Source organism: Ambystoma mexicanum, chromosome 8, assembly GCF_040938575.1.
Source record: "Ambystoma mexicanum isolate Mex_15411 chromosome 8, UKY_AmexF1_1, whole genome shotgun sequence".
NCBI classification, from domain to species: Eukaryota; Metazoa; Chordata; class Amphibia; order Caudata; family Ambystomatidae; genus Ambystoma; species Ambystoma mexicanum.
The window spans coordinates 444,163,699-444,184,227 of NC_090929.1; the positions used below are offsets into that span (position 1 = coordinate 444,163,699).

Consider the following 20,529-nt stretch of genomic DNA (forward strand, 5'->3'; position numbering starts at 1 on the left):
AGAATCCCACCAGACTTTGCAAACTCATTCGGGATTAGGTCAGGAATATAATTGCAAAATTACATGCAGTTCCGTTAAGTGGCGCCAAAGTTATAAGCCATCCAAGAACTGCTTTTCACCAAACCAGTAATGCACAGGTGTCCGCGAACTTTCACAGGACTGTTCGCGAACATCCGAACTGTTCGCGCACTTTCGTGGCGAAAAACACCTGTTTTTTTGCCTCTTGCAGCCATATCCCATCCCATCCTCATCACCCCTCACCTCCCCAGAGATTATTTGATAAGTTTGATAAGTGCAATGGTGTGTTTTTTAATATATTTTCGCTACAATGGCCGATGTCCGCGAATCCAAGATGGCGGGCGCTTCCAAAAATCTGACGCACCTCATGTTTCACTTCAACCAATCAGCGAATACGTCGGGTGTCCGCGGACATGACGCAAGCCGATTAACCAATCGGTGTCTTGTCCGCGGACCGAACAGGGAAGTGTGTCCGCGGAGCGGACATAGATATCACTAATTTTTTTGACTTACATTTCGGTCATTTTTTTAAAAACTACTGGACGGATTTACACCAAGAAAAGCACGCTTTCGGGACCAAGCCGCCGCTCCTGCCGCAAATTTGGTGAAAATCCGTCCAGCGGTTTGGGCTGTAGGCATGAGCAAAGTTTTTTCCCATTATGTCTATGGCCAAAAGAGAAATTTTGGGACCCCCCCCCCTATAACTTTACACCCCCTGGACCAAACCTCTTCAAACTTTGCAAATTCAGAGTGGGCCATATACTTTTTCTGCAAAGTTTGGTGAGGATTCATCCAGGGAGAGCAAAGTTATAAGCCGCCCAAAAAGTGCTCTTCCTATGGAAACAGCAACTTAACCATAACTACACAGCCACTACTACTGTGGCTGTGTAATGTGATATATATATATATATATAATTAGTAGGATTGTGTTGGTTTAAATGTGTTACTGTTAATAACTATTGTGTTGAAACTCAAAGGCTTTGAATAAATGTAAACACTTGAAATTGTCACCTCTAAATGATTGCGCAGCCCTGAGCAAATGGTAAATGTCCTATTCAAATTGAGTGTGTAACTGAACAACAGATACGGTGAAACAAAGAGTCCAAAGCAAGTAGATTCTTCAGTCAAAATACGCTGTTGAAACAGATTTTATGAAATGATGCAAAAACAAGACTGCCGACACGTGTTTCGACCCAAAACAACGGGTCCTTTTCAAGGCAAGACGTATGTTATTCAAACTGCATTGGAAAACCCAAGCCCTCCTGGGGGGCAGATATATGGGCCAATTCTAAAGTAGTTGATTCTCCTCAAGAATATAAGCGGCAACACTGATTTCGTGAAGCGTTTGGACTTTGGCCACAGTGGGGAACCAGCCCCTGAACTCACAGTTGCAACGTTTGAACAAACTCCCATATTCTGGGAATGTACCACACAGTATCAGTAACAGAGACTGCTTCAGTTATTTGCCGCTTATATTCTTGAGGAGAATCACTCAATTTGAATAGGACATTTACCATTTGCTCAGGGCTGCGCAATCATTTAGAGGTGACAATTTCAAGTGTTTGTATCTATTAGCAGTTTATGAGGTGACTGCTGGTCCCTCTTTCGTGCAGCAACCCAATTTTATTTGGTTTGTAAGGGTCTCATTGACTTTAGTTTGTCTTCTCAAATTTAGTTCTAACCCAGCGCCTCACCACACCGGCACACCTCAATTTTGAATAAATGTATTTGTATATACACCTGTACACCTGACTGGGAGTGATTTGTAAGAGTTCTTTACTCTGTGTGCTCATTGAGGTCTTTTCAGTCACCCTCACCCCTCCTGAGACCTAGTCTTGGCCACTGCCAATGCTACCTTGATTGGTCTGGCTTGTCCAGAAGGTTACCCTGTTCCAAGAAACTAGACTGGCCTTTTGAACCTCTGCCCACCAGTCAGAGTTCAGAAATCCATCTTAACATGCGCAGCACTCCTGCCAACCGCTGCTGGCAGATGTTCTGCACCATCTGGGGTCTTCCCGCAACCGACGCAAGTCACAGCTGACTCCCACTCGGGATCTGGTCTTCCTGGGAGTGCACTGGGACAAAGCGCTGCAGCAGGTGTTGCCCCCTGTCCCCTCCATGCCCAAGAGGCTCCTCCTTCCACAAGGCGGTAGGGCACTTTCTGACCAAGTCTGCCACCTCTGCATGGTGGTTACAGCACCTTCTGGGACTGATGGCATCTTGTGTGCTCACAGTGCAGCACACCCGTCTCAAGATGAGGTGCCTCCAGCTCCACCTGATGGCCAATTGGGACCAGGAGGCAGGGTCACTGTCGGACAGGATCCAAATAACCCTGTTCCTCCTTTTGGATCTTTGCTGATGGACTGCAATGTGGCAGTGGGAGCTCTCTTTTCCTGGCAGGAGCCCACCCTTGTGGTGACGACGGATTCCTCTTTCGGGATGGGGGGTCTACTCTGGAGGGCTACTCTATTCATGGCGCATGGTCCAGGGCAGAAGCCCTAGAGCATATAGAGCTCAGGGATGTGGGCCTGGCTCTCAAGGCTTTAATGACCCTCATCAGGGACAAGGCAGTTCTGGTCCGGGCGGACAATTCCACTACAATGTTTTACCTGAACAAGCAGGGTGGCACACGTCCCCCGCCCCTCCCGTGCATGGAGGCGGTTTCGATCTAGGAATGGGCCCTGACAAAGGAGATTTGGATTTCAGCGACAGCAACGCAGAAGTAGACCAGCTGAGCCGCTTGGGTTACAACACATTTGAGTGTGAATTACATATCAACTCCTTGTTGCCCCTGTTTCAGAGATGGGTTTCTCAATCTGGACTTATTTTATCTCCTCAGAATTCCAAGTGCCCTCGGGTTTGCTTCATGGGCTGGTCTGGGTTAGGGGTCTCTGGGAGACACCCTCCAGACCTGCTGCAATGCCGCAGGTGTTATGCATTGTATTGTGTTTATATATCGCTTTAATCCAAAACGCTTTTTCCCTCCTCCTCCTTGCTGCAGCCTTATTCTGATTGCCCCCTACTGGCCCTCGAGGGCGTGGTTCTCGTATTTACTGCAGTTGTGCTCCCAGGGGCCTTTTTCATCTTCCGATCCCCAGCAGGGGCTTCCTAACGCAGCAGGGCGGGACAGTGGAGCACCCAGCCAGGCTGGCCCTAGCGGACTGGTTCCTCACCATCTGAGACTGCAGCATGCTCCGTTTTCAGATGACAACTGGGTCATCGTACAGGAGGCCGTCTACTCAATCCCAGTATAAGAGCAAGTGGCGGATGTTTTGCCACTGGGCTCGTGACAAGGGGTTGGACCCTCATCTCCTGCTCCCTGAATGACATGCTGCATTCTCCGCACATCTGGCTCGTTCTGGCGTTCAGGTACCTGCCACACCTATTTGGCCTACAAGAATTCCCTAGAGCATGTTTTTTCAGCAGCCAACCCAGTGCTTTTAAAGGAGTTTTTCAGGCTTTTTCCTCCGGTGCATAGGCTGCATCTGGTCTGGTACCTCAATGTGGTTCTGGTGGCCTTGCAACGCAAGCCCTTTGAGCCGATGTCCTCTGTGGACATCAAGCTGGTGACACTGAAGACGGTTCTGTTGATGGCGCTCATCTCTGCACGCATGGTCAACAAGCTAAATGTGTTGTCATTGTGCAAGCCATTCACTTTGTGTTATAGCGACAAGGTCATCTTATGCACTCATCCAAATCTTTTTCCTAAAATGGTCTCTTCATTCCATTTGAACCAAGAGATCTGCTTGCCGGTGTTCTTCCCGAACCCGCAGTCGGGGGTCAGAAAGGGCTCTTCATTCCTTGGACCTCAAGAGAGCCCTCAAGTTCTATCTTTTATTGACAAAATCCTTCAAAAGTCTGAAGCATTGTTTATTACTTCTGCGGGTTCGTCTCCCAGGACCCTGGCTTCAAAAGCGTCTATCGCCCATTGGATGGTCCAGGCCATCTCAGAGGTATATATGGCCTTGGACAAATTCGTTGCAGAGGGGATTCATGCACATGCAGTCAGGGCTAAGGTCATGGCCGTCACTTTTCTGGCTGTCGGAATGTAATCAGCAAGACGGCTACTTGGGCCACTCAGTCAGCCTTCTGTAAGCACTATTCCCTGGATACCAGCTCCAGGCGCGATGCAATGTTCAGTCAGGCGGTTCTGAAGAAGCTTTTTGCTTCGTCCTAGATATGAGGCAGGTTGTCACAGCTTCACCCTATTGTCTTGTTCAGTGGAATCGCCCACAAGGATGGAGGAAAGGGAACGGGAAGTATGAGTAATTAAAGTTACTCTCCGTAGTGACTAGAGTATGCATGCTCCATAGTCCCCTTTCCTCCATACGCCCAACCCACCTTCCACCGCTTGTATGCCAGAAGCTAATATATTAAGTGTAGCCAGGTACCTAAGCATCCGATCTGTTAAAAAGGGGACTGAGGTGAGGCGCCCGAGGATCCCAGCCTGCTCACTATACTAAATTTAAAGCTCAATTTTTCACTTCGAAAGGTTCTCGTACGGTCCCCATGTTGGGGGACGCCCACAAGGATGTAGGAAAGGGGACTATGAGTACTCTAGTCACTACGGTGATTCACTTTAATTTTTATAGTAATTCTGTGACAATATTTGCATAGAGGTTTACTTACCGGTTTATCTAGAATTATCGTCTTGCTCTGTGTGGACTCTGTAGCCCTAGACCACTTTCATACCCTCTCTCAAGTCTAAGCCTTTCTGCTCTGCTACCTACCTTGATTGGGTTTGGCTAGACTTCAGAGTCTTTCCTGTTTGCCGTAATAAGTTGGCCTCCCAAAATCCACCCGCAGAGTTGATTTTGGAATACCATCTTTTCAGCAGGGGGAAGTCCCTCTGGCCCCAAAAAAGAAGTCAATGGGGCAAATAAATACAGAGAGAAAGCAAAAAGTTGAAGAGCCCTAAAGTGGTCCTAGAATCCCAAAAATAGAAATTCGGTCTTATCAGCCAATAAGGACCATCTATTCTCCACATTTCTCCAGCATTGGGTTTTTCATGGATTCACATGCTGTGAATATTTCCCTTTGTCAGGCAGAGAATCCCATTTTCCTTGATTTAGTAATTTTCCTATGGAAAAACTTGACAACTTGAGTGTCCCATCAACGTTGTTGTGGGAGCTTTTGGTCCCCGCCAATAGGACGTTGAGTGTGTGACTCCGCCCCAGCAGCTTTCCCTCAGATTTCAACCGTCTTCCGAGCTGTTGGGATTCCTCGTGTTCGTCTCTTCTGAGAGAAAATTACGTTCTTCAGAAAATTTATATTTCTTCAACTTCCTCCATCCCGAGCAACTGATGTCTACGTACACAGTTCCATTTACAACCATGGAGTCCTAATTTAGGCCTTGTGACACTTGTGGCCTAAAAAATGTGTATGAGGGTGATAGACATATGGAATGTCTTTACTGTTTCTACCCCAACCATTCCGTGGACGGATGTGATATCTGCCAGGGTTTCTCCCAAAAACCCTTAAGGACAGAAACCGTTGCTTAATCTGTTGGCAATGAGGGAGCATTCCCAGCGTCGGAAGTGGGTTCGTCAGACTGGGAGAGATACCACTCCCTCTGACAAGAGGTCACTATCACGACAGAGATCCAGGTTTGACGAGCCGGTGGCGAAAAAACTAAAAACAGGCGGGGCAATATCGTCCACAGGTCACGAAAACGCCAAACATTCTTTATCGGTCCCATACTGGGTCTAAGCACTCGACCAAAGCCCCATCGGAAAAACCAAGGGATAAAGGCTCACACCCATCGGCAAAACCCACGTCCGAACCGTCCAGAAGATCTCTGACGACGGACAAACACAGATCCAAATCGGCTACGAGGACCTCTTCTTCATCTTTGATGAAAAAGAAACACTATTCGTCATTGGAATCTCGCAGATCCTCCTCCAGGCATGAATCGTCAACGAGACACTTGTCGACGACCAAATCTTTGTCGAAAACCACTCCAAACCATTGACGACGACAACAACTTTGTCAGCGTCAACGGCCCATCCCTCGTCGACGACCAAAAAACAAAAATTATTTGCAGAAAAACCTACACAACCATCGATCACCATCATGACGGAGACTTGGGCATACCTATGCATGACGGTATAGTGTCTTCCAAAGGTATTTTGAAAACCCCGACAAGGGACACAGTAGAGCATGACCGGGCTCCTCTAGGAATGTCTCCTATAGATTACCTGGATATCATGCCAGAAGACATTTTGCAGCATGAAATCACATCAGATTTTGAGCCCCCGCCAGAAGAATGTCCAGGTGTCACTGACTCCGATTCTGAAGAAGGAACTTCCCATCCTCCTAACCAAGTACCATCTAGTGAGGAAGACATACCTCTAGGGATTCCAACACCTACTCTACCTTCAACACCTGCTGGAATAGGCAGTATGAATCCACAATATCCCCTTATAAACCTACAATCCTTGCTTTCCATGGAAGTGCTTTCAACACTACAATCACTTTTGGGGCAGCTTGATGCCAGGCTTCGCTCCCTCAGGCTCGGACAATTCAGGCATACAGAGAAGGTCAAGTTATGCCGCAGCATCAAAGGGACCCAAGCCATCCCTTTAGAGACCAAGACAAACTTCCTAGAGTTCAAACACCTATGCCTCCACCTCCACAAGGATATAGTCCACATAGAAGAGAGCAAGAGGAGGGAGAATTGGTTGACACAGACCAGGACACTGGTCCGCAGGATACAAGCTCCACCACCTCTTCATCTTTACACAGTGCCGGCACGTGGGACACGGATGATCCTGACCAAGTCGTGCAAGGTAGCCCTGCTCAACATTCGCCTCCAGAGGACATTGGGGCGTTTCACTCCATGATGGCTAAAGCATGCCAGGAGTTTGGTTTGATTCCGGAAGATTAAAAGGATCGTTTCCCTTTGACCACATGCATAAACGCAGAAAAGTGCAGTTCTCCATACCCATCCTGGATCATGTTTGGCAGGAGTGCCTCCGTTCTCTGAATCATCCATTTACAGAAGAGGCAGTTAAAGGTAGACTGGTGCCTTAAACTTCTTATCCAGACACAACACCAAAATGCCTCAACTCACAACCCGCTCCAGAGTCACTGGTATCGGCTGCAAGGCGAGTACGCAGCATAAGTGTGCCACTCCCCCAGACAATGAAAACAAAAAACTGGATGCCTTTGGAAAAAAGGTTCTCACAATTGGGGCAAGAACTGCCAATTCAGCAAACGCCATTGCAATAAATGCTCGATACGATCGATAGATGTGGCATTGGCTGGCTCCTATATTGGAACACTTTCCGGAACAGCAGAGGGCTAGTGCGTGAAGGGGAGGAAGCTTCAAATCACAGCATTATTATCTCTGTAGACCTCGCTGAAACTGGGTTCAAACAGATTGCCAATGGGGTAGTCCTCCGACAGCAAGCATGGGTTACGTTGCACTAATTTGCAGCAGGAAGTACAGCACAAAGTCATCGATATGCCATGTGAAGGGGAAAATCTGGTTGGGGACAAGATTGATGAGGCCCTTAAAGCCATGAAGGCAGATTTGGACACTGCTAGGTCTCTTACAGCCCTACAGGGCAGGCAGCCCTTTGACCCCTTTCGAGGAGCCTCTGGTAATTCAAGATTCTTAACCTCTAGAGACAACAGGAACTACAGTAGACCCAGTTACTACTCTCAGGGCTACAAGAGAACTTGCCAATCCTCCCAGCAGAGCAGGGAATTCCATCAAGGGAAGCAAAAACGCAGATCAACCACCTCTCAAAGAGGTAGGCAAAATAAGACACAACAATGACTGCCTCAGGGGCAGACAGGTGAGGGGGAAATGTGGCGTTCTACCTCGACGAGTGGCAAACAATAACACAAGACGGGTGGGTGCTAGATGCAATCCAGTACGGTCACTTGTCGGAGTTCAAATGCACACAAATCCTGATACATCCATTAAAGCTATCTCACCCGCACCTTAAGGTTTTACAGGAGGAGGTACGTCAAATGCTAAGAAAACAAGCCATCGAAAGGGTTCCTCCCTATTGTTCAAAAAGAGGAAAAGGAGTATACTCCAGGTACTTCGTCATCAAAGAACCAGAGGGGAAGTGGCACCCTATCCTGAACTTGAGAAGGCTCAGCAAAAACATCAAAAAGCAAAGGTTCAAGATGGTAACACTCCAGGAGGGTCATAAAGGCCATACAACCCCATGAATATCTGGCGGCGTTAGATCTCAAGGATGCATATTTCCACGTGCCAATACAGCCAAGGCACTGAAAGTACCTCAGATTCATGGTCAGCGAAAGCCATTACCAGTTTCAGGTACTCCCCTTTGGCCTGAAATCAGCACCCAGGATGTTCATAAAGTGTCTGGCACCAGTAGCAGCCTTCCTCCGAAAAACCGGGTCACCATGTCTACCCGTACTTGGACGACTGGGTGGTTTGAGGTTCAACATATCAACAAGCCCTGTGTTCTACCAGACAAACAGACACTCTGCTCCAACAGTTGGTATTTGCAATAAATTAAACAAAATCTTGCGCAGTTCCTCAAAAAATTTGGTTTTCCTGGGCACTCAATTCCTCACGGACCAAAGTCTTGACAGACCCTCACCAGACAGGATGAAAAAATTGATAATCCTAGCGAACTCGTTCATGCCAAACAAATTAGTCACGTCCTGCACATACATGGCTCTCCTAGGGACCATGTCTTCCTGCATTCCTCTAATTCCTCACTGCAGTCTGCAAATGTGGAGAGTGCAAAGGTTTCTGGCTACCAGATGGTCCCAAATCGGGGTTTCCTGGTTGGACAAAGTTACCATCACTCAGACTCTATCAAGCACACTAAAACGGTGGACATACCCCTCCAACATCGCAAAAGGAATGCCCCTTGTGCAACCCAATTACCATCTCAGGATTGTGACGGATGACTCCTTGGCGGGGTGGGGAGCTCATTTGGACAAGCACCAAGTCAAAGGCCTTTGGACCCCCAAAGAATCCATACTCCACATAAATGTGCTGGAACTGCGGGCAGTACATTGGGCTCTAAAATCCTCCCTCCCACTAATCAAGAATTGGTGGTTCGAGTCCTCACGGACCACACAACCATGATGTTTTATCTGCGGAAACGAGGAAGAACGCGGTCAAACACCCTGTCCCAAGAAGCGCCTTGGTCATCCAACGCAACATTCTGCTTCAAATCTTCCACCTGCCGGGGATACAGAACAAGCAAGCAGACACCCTCCGCAGGATTCATCGCGGTCACACAAATGGCAACTGCACAACATCCAGATATCCAAGGTTTTCTCAATGTGGTGTCATCCCCCACTAGACCTTATCGCCACTCGCAACAACAAGCAGTGCAAGAAATTTGCAAGCAGGATCCTGCATCCCGACTCTCGGGGACGCATTCTCGTTCCCATGTTCGCATATGGGTTTCCCCCATTTCTTCTCATCGGGAAAATAATACAGATGATACGCAAAGGTCACTGCAAAATAATCCTGATGGCGCTGTACTGGCTGAGGCAGACCTGGTTCTCGGACCTAGTGTAGCTGGCAGCGGACGATCCAATCCATCTAGGATCTCATGCCAATCTTCTATCCCAGAACAACGGGATGATTCACCACGATCTGGGCTCTCTCAAATTAACAGTGTGGATCCGGACCACGCCAAATTCAGCCATTTGAGCAATCCTCAAGACTGCCAGCACATTCTAGTAGCTGCTAGGGCCCCTTCTACTAACGTTTCCTATAACGACAAATGGAAATGATTCTGTGCATGGTGTGCACAACAGCCCAACCTGCATCCACTGGCAATAAAGCCTCATCAGGTCCTTCCTCAACTGCTAAACTTAGCGAAAGAATATCTAGCAATCTCTTCTATTAAGGTACACTTATCAGCAATTTCTAGATTTACAAGAAAAAGATCTTCCCCCTTTCTACAGTGACAGATTAATCAAGCACTTCTTAAAAGGGCTTGTACCTTTCCTCCATAGAAAAGGATTCCACCTGTATGGAGCCTGAAACTTGTCCTGGCCGGGCTTATGAAGCCCCCATTTTGAACCTCTGTCTACAACACACATCAAATTTCTCACATGAAAGGTGGCTTTCTTAGTAGCCATTACCTCCTCTAGACACGTTTCGGAGCTACAAGCTTTGGTAGTAGATCCTCCGCATCTACGATTCGTGAAAGACAAGGTGATACTCTCCACCAATGCTCATTTAATCCCAGAAATTCCATCAGACTTTCACTAAAATGCAACCATAACTCTGCCTACATTCTTTCAAAATGCCACTACACCACGGAGAAAGCCCTACACTCTCTGGATGTGAAATGCGCATTGAAATATTATCTAGACCGGACAAAATCTTTTAGATCGACTAAACAGCTGTTTATCGCCTTTTGCCCATCCAATAAGGGAAAATCCATTTCAAAACTGGGCATCGCAAGATGGATTTCATCTACAATCTCCTTGCTACTTGAAGGCCAATAGGCCGTTGCAAACTACGCTTAGAGCGCACTCTACAAGGGCCACGGCTGCCTCTGCAGCTCTCTGGTCTGGAGTACCCATCAGAGACATTTGCCAGGCGGCAACATGGGCAGTGCCCTACACGTTTACCAGGCACTACTGTTTACATCAGCAGCACGCTGGGGACATGCAGATGGGATGAGCAGTCCTTCAATGGCTGTTCCAGTAAGGTAATTCCTGCAGCTTCCGTTTTTTTTCCTTTGTCTACTAGCGTATGTATCCTTCTCGCATCAACACAGATAATTTGAAAGTATCTAATCTGTGTTTGCCTGGTTTATCTCCTCCTAACATGTATACTGCTATAAAATCTATTCATAGCATGTGAATCCATGAAAGATCCAATACTGGAGAAGGGAGTAGTTTCTTATTTGTAACTCCATTTCTCCAGCGTTGGGATCTTTCATAGATTCACATGCGCCGTCCAGCCTACCCCTACAGGCAAACATCCTCTATAAGGGGATATCCTCCAACTGGAGTGGTTAAAATCTGAGGGGAAGCTGCTGTGGCGGAGCTATACACTTGATGTCCTATTGGTGGGGACCAAAAAGACCTACGACGTTGATGGGACACTCAAGGTGTCAGGTTTTCCATATGAAAATTACTAAGTTAAGGTAACTGGGGATTCCCAGCCTGACAACGGGGAATATTCACAGCATGTGAATCCATGAAAGATATCAACGCTGGAGAAATGGAATTGCAGGTAAGAAACCACTCCTTTCCTTTACCTTATGAAACATCATACTGCTAGTCTCCAGCTGTGCCTTTAATTTAAGACTATAAATATTGTGACTATTTGTAATATTTAAATTATAAAATGTTGCTTCTACTGTTAGATTAAATGTGAACACATATCTTGCTAATGTTACAAGCACAATCTTTTCTTGCCTCCTTGTATAACACAAACACTTTTCAAAGCAAATGCAAAGGCACACTTGTTGGCTCATTCAGTGCTCGTTTTCAAAATGTGTGCTTTTTGAAGAACACACCACCTTTGTAGATTGTTTGGGAAGGTAGACTTGTATCCTATAACTGCTCTGAGATTCAGTCTGTACGCCATCATACAGTGGGGCTCTGCAGACCAGAGCTTCTTTTGCTCACAATAGTTTGGGGTGCACAGGGGCTGGAATAGCTCCATTCATTTCTTGTTCTCCACACGCAGGTTCCGTGATTACTGCGAAAAGGCATACACGATCCTTCGACGACACGGTCAGCTCTTTTTACACCTCTTCACACTGATGAAGGCTGCTGGGCTACCTGAACTCAGCTGCTCCAAAGACATTCAGTATCTGAAGGTAAAGTAATGGTAGAGTATTCCTGGAAATGTCCATGCTTTTAAAGATTTCTCTCTGCAGGTTTGTGTGTACATAATTATAATTTAGGTTTGTGTATTTGGAGAGTACGTTTACGTGCTTAAGCACCTTCAGTCCAATTTATGGCACATCCTCTTACTGAACGGTACCAGCACAGGTGCAAGTCTATGGTTACGGAGCCTGAGAATGGCTGCTCAGCCCACACCCAGGCACCTTTCACCTGTTTCCACCTTCTCCAAACTGGGGCCTTCTTCCTCAGCTCTGCGTAAAGGACCTATTGCCTTCTATAGTAGTAAGTATTTTTAGAATTGGTTCCTGCAAGGTAGAAAATGCTGAACTGTAACTTTGGCAAGTGCCACTTGTGATGTTTGGGATTTTAACTGACCATTTGCTTGACTTTTCCCTGACTAATTCTAATTGAATGCATTGAACCTGGCCCTTTTTCCACACTTGGACCTTGAATAATATTTCCGTGTTCTCTCATTCCTGACTGGCTGGGTGGGGAGAGAGGTTTTGCTTAAGGGCAAAAATGCTCAGTGAAACACACTGAGCTTTGGAGACTCCCTGTATGTAGTAAAAGCTACTGCTTATGTAAAGCTGAAAGTTCTTTTTATTAATTCAAAACAATCTTGAATACAACCTACTTGGTCATATCAAATAATACTCTCCATGTATCCTTTTTCAAAAATATTTTTGTTAAAATATGTTCATTTTAGCAGAGGCCCCAACAGATGCATTTCAGACATACTGTCCATCTTCATGGCATGCTTTAAAATATATGAACAGATAAAGGGTTATAGTCACCCTCTGTACATGCTTAACAAATACCATCTTATAACACAAATATTCATAACTCATACCTGTGGTAGCAAATGCCTTATTATATGAACATTTCTCACTGGTGTCATACCGTACGTGTAGTTAACACTAAAGTATTGTAACATTCTCATTGTTGCTGACTATGACCATTGAATCTTCAGTTCCTGTCAAGCAACGCTTGATCAATTTACTATCACTATTATGCAATTGATCACATGAATTACATGTACGTATGTCATTTATCCAGACTGGTATTCGCAAATCATAGCAGCATCCTGTTATTGCATTTGTTCAAGGATATAAACATGGAAAATTATTTTCATCATTATCATAAGGTACATGTAAATAACACTCAGGTACTGTGCACCCTCATTACTGCTTAGCTGTAGACATAAGACCTTCAATGCCGATCACACAGCACTTAAACAATTTATTCTCACTGTTACCATGCAATTTATCCCATGAATTGCGTGTGTGTCCGTCAATTGTCCAAAAGGATACTTGTAAAGAGTGTCAGCATAGTGTTGCTGCATGTGTTTATAAGAAGCAATGTAAATTTAGTTCTTCATTTAGACCCGCAGGGGCTACAGAGTCTAGTTCATGAATCCAGAATTCTTCTTGTTGTTCAAGTCTTGTACTGATGCTCATGCCTAAATACTTGCTGTGGACAACTTCCAATACTTGAAAGCGGATCTGTGATATTTGATGCTTGTGCAAGTGAAAATGTCTGGCAAACGGTGAGACACGATTATTAGTTCTTATGGTGGATTTATGTTCGTTCCATTCTAATTTTACTTTGCGACTTCTTTGTCCCACGTAGGTAAGTCCACAAGAACACTGATGGCATAAATACAATTTTGGGTCTCACAAGTTGCATAGTCTTTTCAATTTAATTTTCTCCCCAGTTTTGTAATGTGTGATGATATTTCCTTTAGTAATGTTATTGCAATTGTTGCATAAGAGACAGAGGTATGTTCCTGATGCTTGCTTAATTTCCTAAGGCCTCCAGCTTCAAATCCTGTGCAAACTACAAGTGGCAAATGTCCATGTTGAAACCCCACAGAATATGCCTTTATTGCGTTGGGGAAAGACCATGACGCAGAGGATTACGGGTGCTGCCAAGATCTTCTGTTTCTACCACAAAGATAGTAAAATAACTCCTTCGAGGTCTCCTGGTGAGATGCCAAAAAGACTGGTTCAGGAGCCCATGGAGGAGCCAGACTGCAGCAACAGGAAGCAAAGAAAGAGGTCACCCTCTCCCAGTGACTTGTCTGCATCGTTCTTCCTCCTCTAGGAAGCAAAGTCATTGCTCCAGGAACAACTCCAAGGACTCACCACCTACACATGTACCGTTTCCCACTAAATCTACTCCTGAGGAATATGATGTATTGAGGCAGGAAATGCCGGATATCTTTGACATGGAGCTGGTGACCTCATCGGGCACCACTGTGCTTGTTGAAGCTGGGAAAAAAGGTTCCTCCGTGGATTCCAGGAGACTGCCCGTGGGCTCAGTTCCAGATACATTGGTAGCCTCCACTCCATACTGGTACTGTGTGGCTCTGCCTTCACACGTCGACGCCCCAGCCTCCCACTTTGGTGCTGTCAATGCCAGCTTTTCCTTTGTTTCACTTCCAGGAGGACAGTATGTCCAAGATCTAGGCAATCTTTGACGAAGAAGGGGGATGTTGTCTCATTTGGGTTTGAAAACATGCATTCTGGGGAGGCTGAGGACTTCCCTATGGAGCTTATATGGGGAGGACAGTCTGGTGGACCTGGCCTCTACGGCCAGCAGCTTGAACACCTCCCCAAAGCTTGCTTCAACACCACCTTCCAGCACCAGGATCGGAGAGTGAAGTGAAAGTAGTGGAAATGTTGGGTGTGTCTGCACCCAGAAGGCCGATCGTCCAGTAAGATTTGATGGATCTCTTAGACCAGGGTCCTCCGGGGGAGACAGTGTTACACTTTGAACCCAGTGATTGCCACCTCAGTTTACAGCCTGGGGGAAACTGGCCTCCATTTCTGTTGTGGAACAGGACCTTGCAAAGAAGCAACACCCAGCTCCCTTTCCACACATTCGTCACTGTTGAGCTTGGTGGTATGGGCTGTGATGGCTGACTAATTCCCTTCTTTTCCCTCTGGCACAGGGAGGTAGCTCAGCCCTGTGGGCTGTAAAAACTACTTGCGCTTTAGCCAAGTATACATTTCATATCTGTGGTGTTGTCTCCGGTGCAGCTGAGAGCCTCCCAACCAATGTGCTGAGGGATGGTTTCAACACCTTTGTTAGTGCCTGGAAGGATGCTGCCAGCCGGATGTTGCACTCTAGACTTGACACAACCGATTGTGTGTGGTGTGTGCCATGGGTGGAGTCCTGAGGCAATCCTGGACGAGGACCTCTGAATTTGCACCAGATGTATAGTGTAAATTTCAGAATATGCTCTTTGATGGTGATCTTATTTTTGGGGCAAAGGCTGATGGGCGTTTACATAATTTTTAGACTTTGAAGGCCACGGCTAGGTCCTTCAGTCTAGCGGTCCAGCAACAGTCCACATCTTCTCCTAGGTGGCCTGCCTTTTGCAGAAGTTGGGCGACCTTTGGCAAGCACCATCCTACCTGCCAGTGTAGAGGCCATGGAGCACAGAGAGGCGGTTTTGCAGCCGCAGGTGTCCCCTTCAGCTTCCCCCAGGCACTAAGCCACTAAGTTGGACAATACCCATCTGATGCTGGTGGGCAGCGGGGCTATCCCCGTTAATTTGAGAGTGCCATCTGACCAGCATGGGTGCCAACAAGGGTGTAACCCGGTGTTACAACCTCCCTTTTCTTCATTGACTACCCTTGTTTCACTTCTCTGGACTTTCCCCCATTTGAGGTGGTCGGGCAACTTCTGAGAAAGGGCCCCATCGTGGATCAAGCCTTTTGAATGCATACCAGCAAAAGTTTAAAATGGTAATCCTGGACCAGCTTCTCCAGGCCCTCGAGATGCAGAACTGGCTGGTGTTGCTGGATCTTCACAATGCCCATTTGCATGTGCCAGTCCATCCCAAACACAGACCGTATATGTGGTTTGTGGTTGGCAATGCACACTTCCAGCTCAGAGTACTGCGGTTCGGCCTCTCCTTGGCACCAAACTGTTGCCAATGGTTGTAGCTAGTTCTCGGTGGGAGACAATTCATGTCATCCCCTATTTGGTAGATTGACTCATTCAAGCACACACCCATTCTCCTCACCCCTCGGTCCTGGTACATTTGTATTGCATGCGTGCACCCTGTTGCACAATTGTGGCTTCATCCTGAACTTCAATAGGTCACATGCCTCACTGTCCCTCCACTTCATCTGAGTGGTCTTGGACACCCACCTGGGTGCGCCTCCCCTGCTGAGGATCGGATTGCAAATATCCTTGAAATGATGCAGGTTTTCCATTACTGGAGGCTGGTCCAGTCCTCTGCCTTTCCACATTTTCTGGGCCTCGCAGCCTTCTGTATCCTGGCCAATTGAGCCAGAGGCTCGGCTGTGCATCAGGTCGCTCCAGTGGCTACTTTGATGTCCGTGGACGCAGTTCCAGGGGAACATGAGATCGTTTGCAGATCTCAGACAGGCTGTCTGGTGAACCCTACAAGACAACTTGCTTAGAAAGGGCATTGCTTGATCCTAGCTGACTGTAGTCACGGACATGTCCCGGAAGGGCTGGACCACTCACTTTCTAGAACTTACTGTAATCGGACTCCGCTCTGTGACATATAAACACATCAGTTTGCTGGAACTGTGGGCGTTCAGGCAGTCCCTGGTTTCTTCCCCCCACCTCTGTGTCGGGCAAGACTGTGTTGGTCTTGACAGACAACGGTGGCCATGCATTACCTCAAAAAACTGGGTAGTGTACAAAGAAGCAATGAGATTGTGGTTCTGGAGAATGATGGGTCTTTGACAGCGCCCCATCTTGCATTGAACGTTGTAGCAGATACTTTGAGCTGACAGACTTTGGCCTTCCAGGAGTGGGAGCTGTGCCAGTAAGTTTTCCACCTTGTAGGGGACTTCTCAAGTGGACCTCTTTGCCTACAGTGGGAACAGAAAGTGAGAGGTAGTCTACTGGATCTACGTTAAAAAAACGCATTCCGAAAAGCTGGTTTCAAAATCGTAAAGCCAACTCGGTTGCATTTTGGGAATCTGGTAATTTGTCCCCCGCTTTCCCTTTGTATGCGGGAGACACCCCTGCAACCCACGAAGCCCATAATGCGGAACCAGGGTAGCGGAGCACACCCCGACCACCCCCGCTCACCTAGTTCAGCATTTTGGTATTTGTCATTTTCAACTATGCCAAATGTGCAGAAAATGAGCATTCAGCATTTTTTTTCTGCTATTTTGGGGCAATACCATTCTACTCCAGGGGGTTGCCTTACAGGGCACTCTCAGAGGGATGCATTGACGGTCGACAGGAAATTCGATCTCCTCTGTTTTTCCAGCTTTCCCGCTAATTCTCAGGGGACTGGGAAAGTTCGGGTCCACGTTGATTTGGCTTGCTTCCACTTGGGCCATGAGGACGTGATGCCCTGAGCTTCTGGAATTTTCCACCTACCCTCCCTGGCACCTTCCGGGATGGATGGGCCTCCTCTCCCAATCGGTGGGTAGGTTCTCTATCAAACTTTTGCAGGCTAAAACTTCATGGTTGGCTGCTGAGAGCCCAGGTATAAGGAGTGGTACTTGTCGGATGCTGTCCTGGATGTACTCCTTTCCACTCTGAGGCCAGCCACCAAGACGCATGCGTTTTTGGCTGTTTGGCAGGAGAGAGGTCTGGATCCTTGCGTCTGCCTCGCCTCCCCAGTACTGGATTTTCTGCTATCCTTGGTTCAGACGGGCCTGAAGATTGTCATTGTAAAGGGGTACCTTTACCCCCATTTTGGTCTTTAAAAGGACCCCTGAGCAAGTCTTTTTTTCACAATCCCGATTTATAGGCAGTTTTTGTGGGATTTGTGCAATCGGTTTGTTACTTGGTGGGATTTGAATTTAGTTTTGAATTTCCTTATTGGAGTGCCATTTGAGTCTCTGCATCTTGTTCTTTGAGAGTACTCACTCGTAGCTATCACTTCCACAAGACTGGTGAGTGAGCTCCAGGCACTGTCTTTTAAACCTCCATGCTTGATTAGTTCGCTTTGAGAGTTACTGTCCTTTCTGCCCAAGGTCATGTCAGATTTTCATCTCTCTCATAAGATCCGTTGTTAGGGAGATTTTCTTTGTGGAAATCTTGCCCCCTTGTCCTGGGCCTCCCAGCACTAATGCTGAACTCGTGGGATTTTTTTTTAATGGACTTTGATGGTGAGTGAGACTTTCACTCATCTCCTGCATTCACTTAGTTTTGGGGACGCAGGCCTCTCTTAAAGTTCACCCTTTTTTTGGCATCTGAGTTTTCCTATGGCAGCAAACCCCCCTCACCCCCCCACGCCACCTGACCACGCCTGTGGTGTGCTGCCTAGGGCTCCTGGTGCCCCTTTTCCAGTTTTTTGAGTGCACTGGATAGCCCGGGTGTCTACTAGTGTAGAACTAGTCATCTATGTTTTGTGTTTTTTTCCCTTTCGAGCACAAGCCATCCTACATGAGTGCTGTCGGGACATTTTGTCACTTTTTTCTTTGATACTTTCTATTCCTCCGCTTAACAGGCTGGTGACAGTAGTTCTTTTTTCACCCTTTTCTGCGGGTGCATAATCATGTGCATCCTTTTGAGCCATGTTAATGCACTTAAGTGGACCATATAATCATAACTGCCTCTCCATTTGTCCTGTTCAAGGTGGTTTGCCCTTTGTGGACATCCTACCTTGGCAAGTTGGGGAGTGCCCACTTTCTTCATGCACCTTGGCTGGCTTCTTGCAAGAAGCCTGCTAAGGCTCTCTAGCCTGTATTTTTGAGCTGTCAGGAAGTGAGTTGCAGGTTTGCCTGACCCCTACCCACATTCCTCCAAGGGCTTGGATGTTGCTGAGCAGATTCTGGGAGGCTGGATGTCCACTATTGGCTAGCCCATATACTGGAGGGATGTCCCCTAATCACCAGGAGCTGAGGGGAAAAAAACAATAATAATAACATGGAGGCTCGTAAAAGTGTGAATGTTGCAAGTGTCATTATTGGAAACCTGCTGTCACTTCCAGGCTAAATTCTGGATACCAGATGATGAATCCAGAAACAAAGTCGACCCTTTAGCTGAGAAGTCCCAAAGAATACGATGAAGGGATCTTTGAGAACTTCTGCAGAAATCAGCATTGGCTCCGTGAATATCACAAAAAAGACTACCAGAGACCTGGTCAATGCACACTTCTGCTGAAGATTTAGTATATGTGGCTGAGTGCCTTATAATTATAAGGACTATGTTTTGATGTGTGTGTATAACATCATATTTTATGCAAAACGAGTGAGTGTTCCTGCTCACCGTTTCTATAATCGATCTAATATTAGTAAAAAATGACCCCGCATTTAATAAATTAGGGGGTGCCAACAAGGATAGGTCTGACAGAGAAAAAGACCTAAAACAATATAACAAAAAGAGGCCACATCTTGAAACTCGTGTTGACACCTATTGCACACTGCTCAAAAACAATGTATTTTTTATTAATTTGCATTCATTACAAACTTTTGCAAAATTGCATCCATCTAAGTGATAACTTCCGTAACCAGCGATGATGCAGGGAGAAAAGAAAAAGAAAACGCAGGTTAGAAAGCAATAAAACATCAAAGAAAGATAAACCTTTCCTTATTTAAAAAAAGAGAAGAAAATAGGAAAATCACAACTTCGAGAAAGAAAGGCAGTGAGGAGTCCAGAGTTAGCACAGTTAGACCTTGCATCCTTGCTAGGTCAAGATCTCATTCATAAATGCCACTGCCGCCAATACCAATGTCACCTTTTCCCAAGCTTATAAGAAGGCTCCACCAGTCTTCAGGGGTCGGAGATTTTCTATTAGCTGGCCAAAGTAAATCCTTCTTTCGTTGGTCAGCCCTGTGCAGAGCAATAGTAGATGCTTTAGGGTTTCCACTAGTCTTTCTTCAAGCAAAAACAACATTAACTGACTTTTGGAACAGCAGTTGGCGATCTTGATGTAATTATCTTGTTTGTTAGTAACAAGTTCATCCTAATTTGGAAGAATTGGACCCTATGATATTTACTTGGGAATTTTGATGAAGTGCTTTGGAAGCTCGCCCAGTGCCCTAACCTCTTCGCCCAAATGATGGTACAATTTATAGGAACATGCTACGTCAAGGGTGGTTGCAGATAAGTTCAGTAGTTATGTTCGAAACCAATTAGGCATTCCCTAAATAGGGAAAACCTCTTGCATTCTAGTGTTGCCTTTAGTGCTAAAAGGCCCAACTCTCTGTGCAGAATCTGAACTGGGATAGACATCGGGACGCCTGAGTTTTCCAGAAGATTCCTTCCAGGGTTGACCAGACCTCGATAGGTAACATCAACATTGCACCTGAGCCGTGTGTTACGACGGCTTTCATTTTATAAAAGTCACTAGCAGGACCATTGAGAAGCGGCTGAATTTCCTGTCGAAGATTTTCGCTTGCTTTGCCAGTGTGTTTGCTTTTTGGTGCAGTAAGTCTTGGATCGGTGCTGCTGCTGTTGTTAATCTGCACTCCGAAGTACTAGAATTAGTTAACCTGCTCAATTCTTGTTTCACCCAACCGCCACAAAGGTTTTGATTTTTAGTTTTTGGGATTTTTCCAACACTAAAATCTTGGTCTTCTCTGTATTGATTTGTACGTTCCCATCCACATATTTTTTCAAGCCGTTAAAACTGGCGCTGCGGGCCGACTGGAATCTGGTCTATGAAGACCAAGTCGTCGCCATACAGGGGGCGGCTTAGATGGAACCCGCCTGTGCGTGGGAGGAACCTACTTGCTGTGTCCA

General features: G+C 46.4%; 1 protein-coding gene across 2 annotated transcripts in view; it reads left to right on the forward strand.

Annotated features, from left to right (window-relative positions):
* PIK3CD (phosphatidylinositol-4,5-bisphosphate 3-kinase catalytic subunit delta) overlaps positions 1–20,529 on the forward strand; it is a 764,407-nt gene that overhangs the window by 714,571 nt on the left and 29,307 nt on the right. For both annotated transcript variants that reach the window (XM_069610020.1, XM_069610019.1), the window contains one exon: positions 11,678–11,810. In XM_069610020.1, the coding sequence (XP_069466121.1) occupies positions 11,678–11,810 (133 nt within the window). The remainder of the gene's footprint in view (positions 1–11,677; positions 11,811–20,529) is intronic.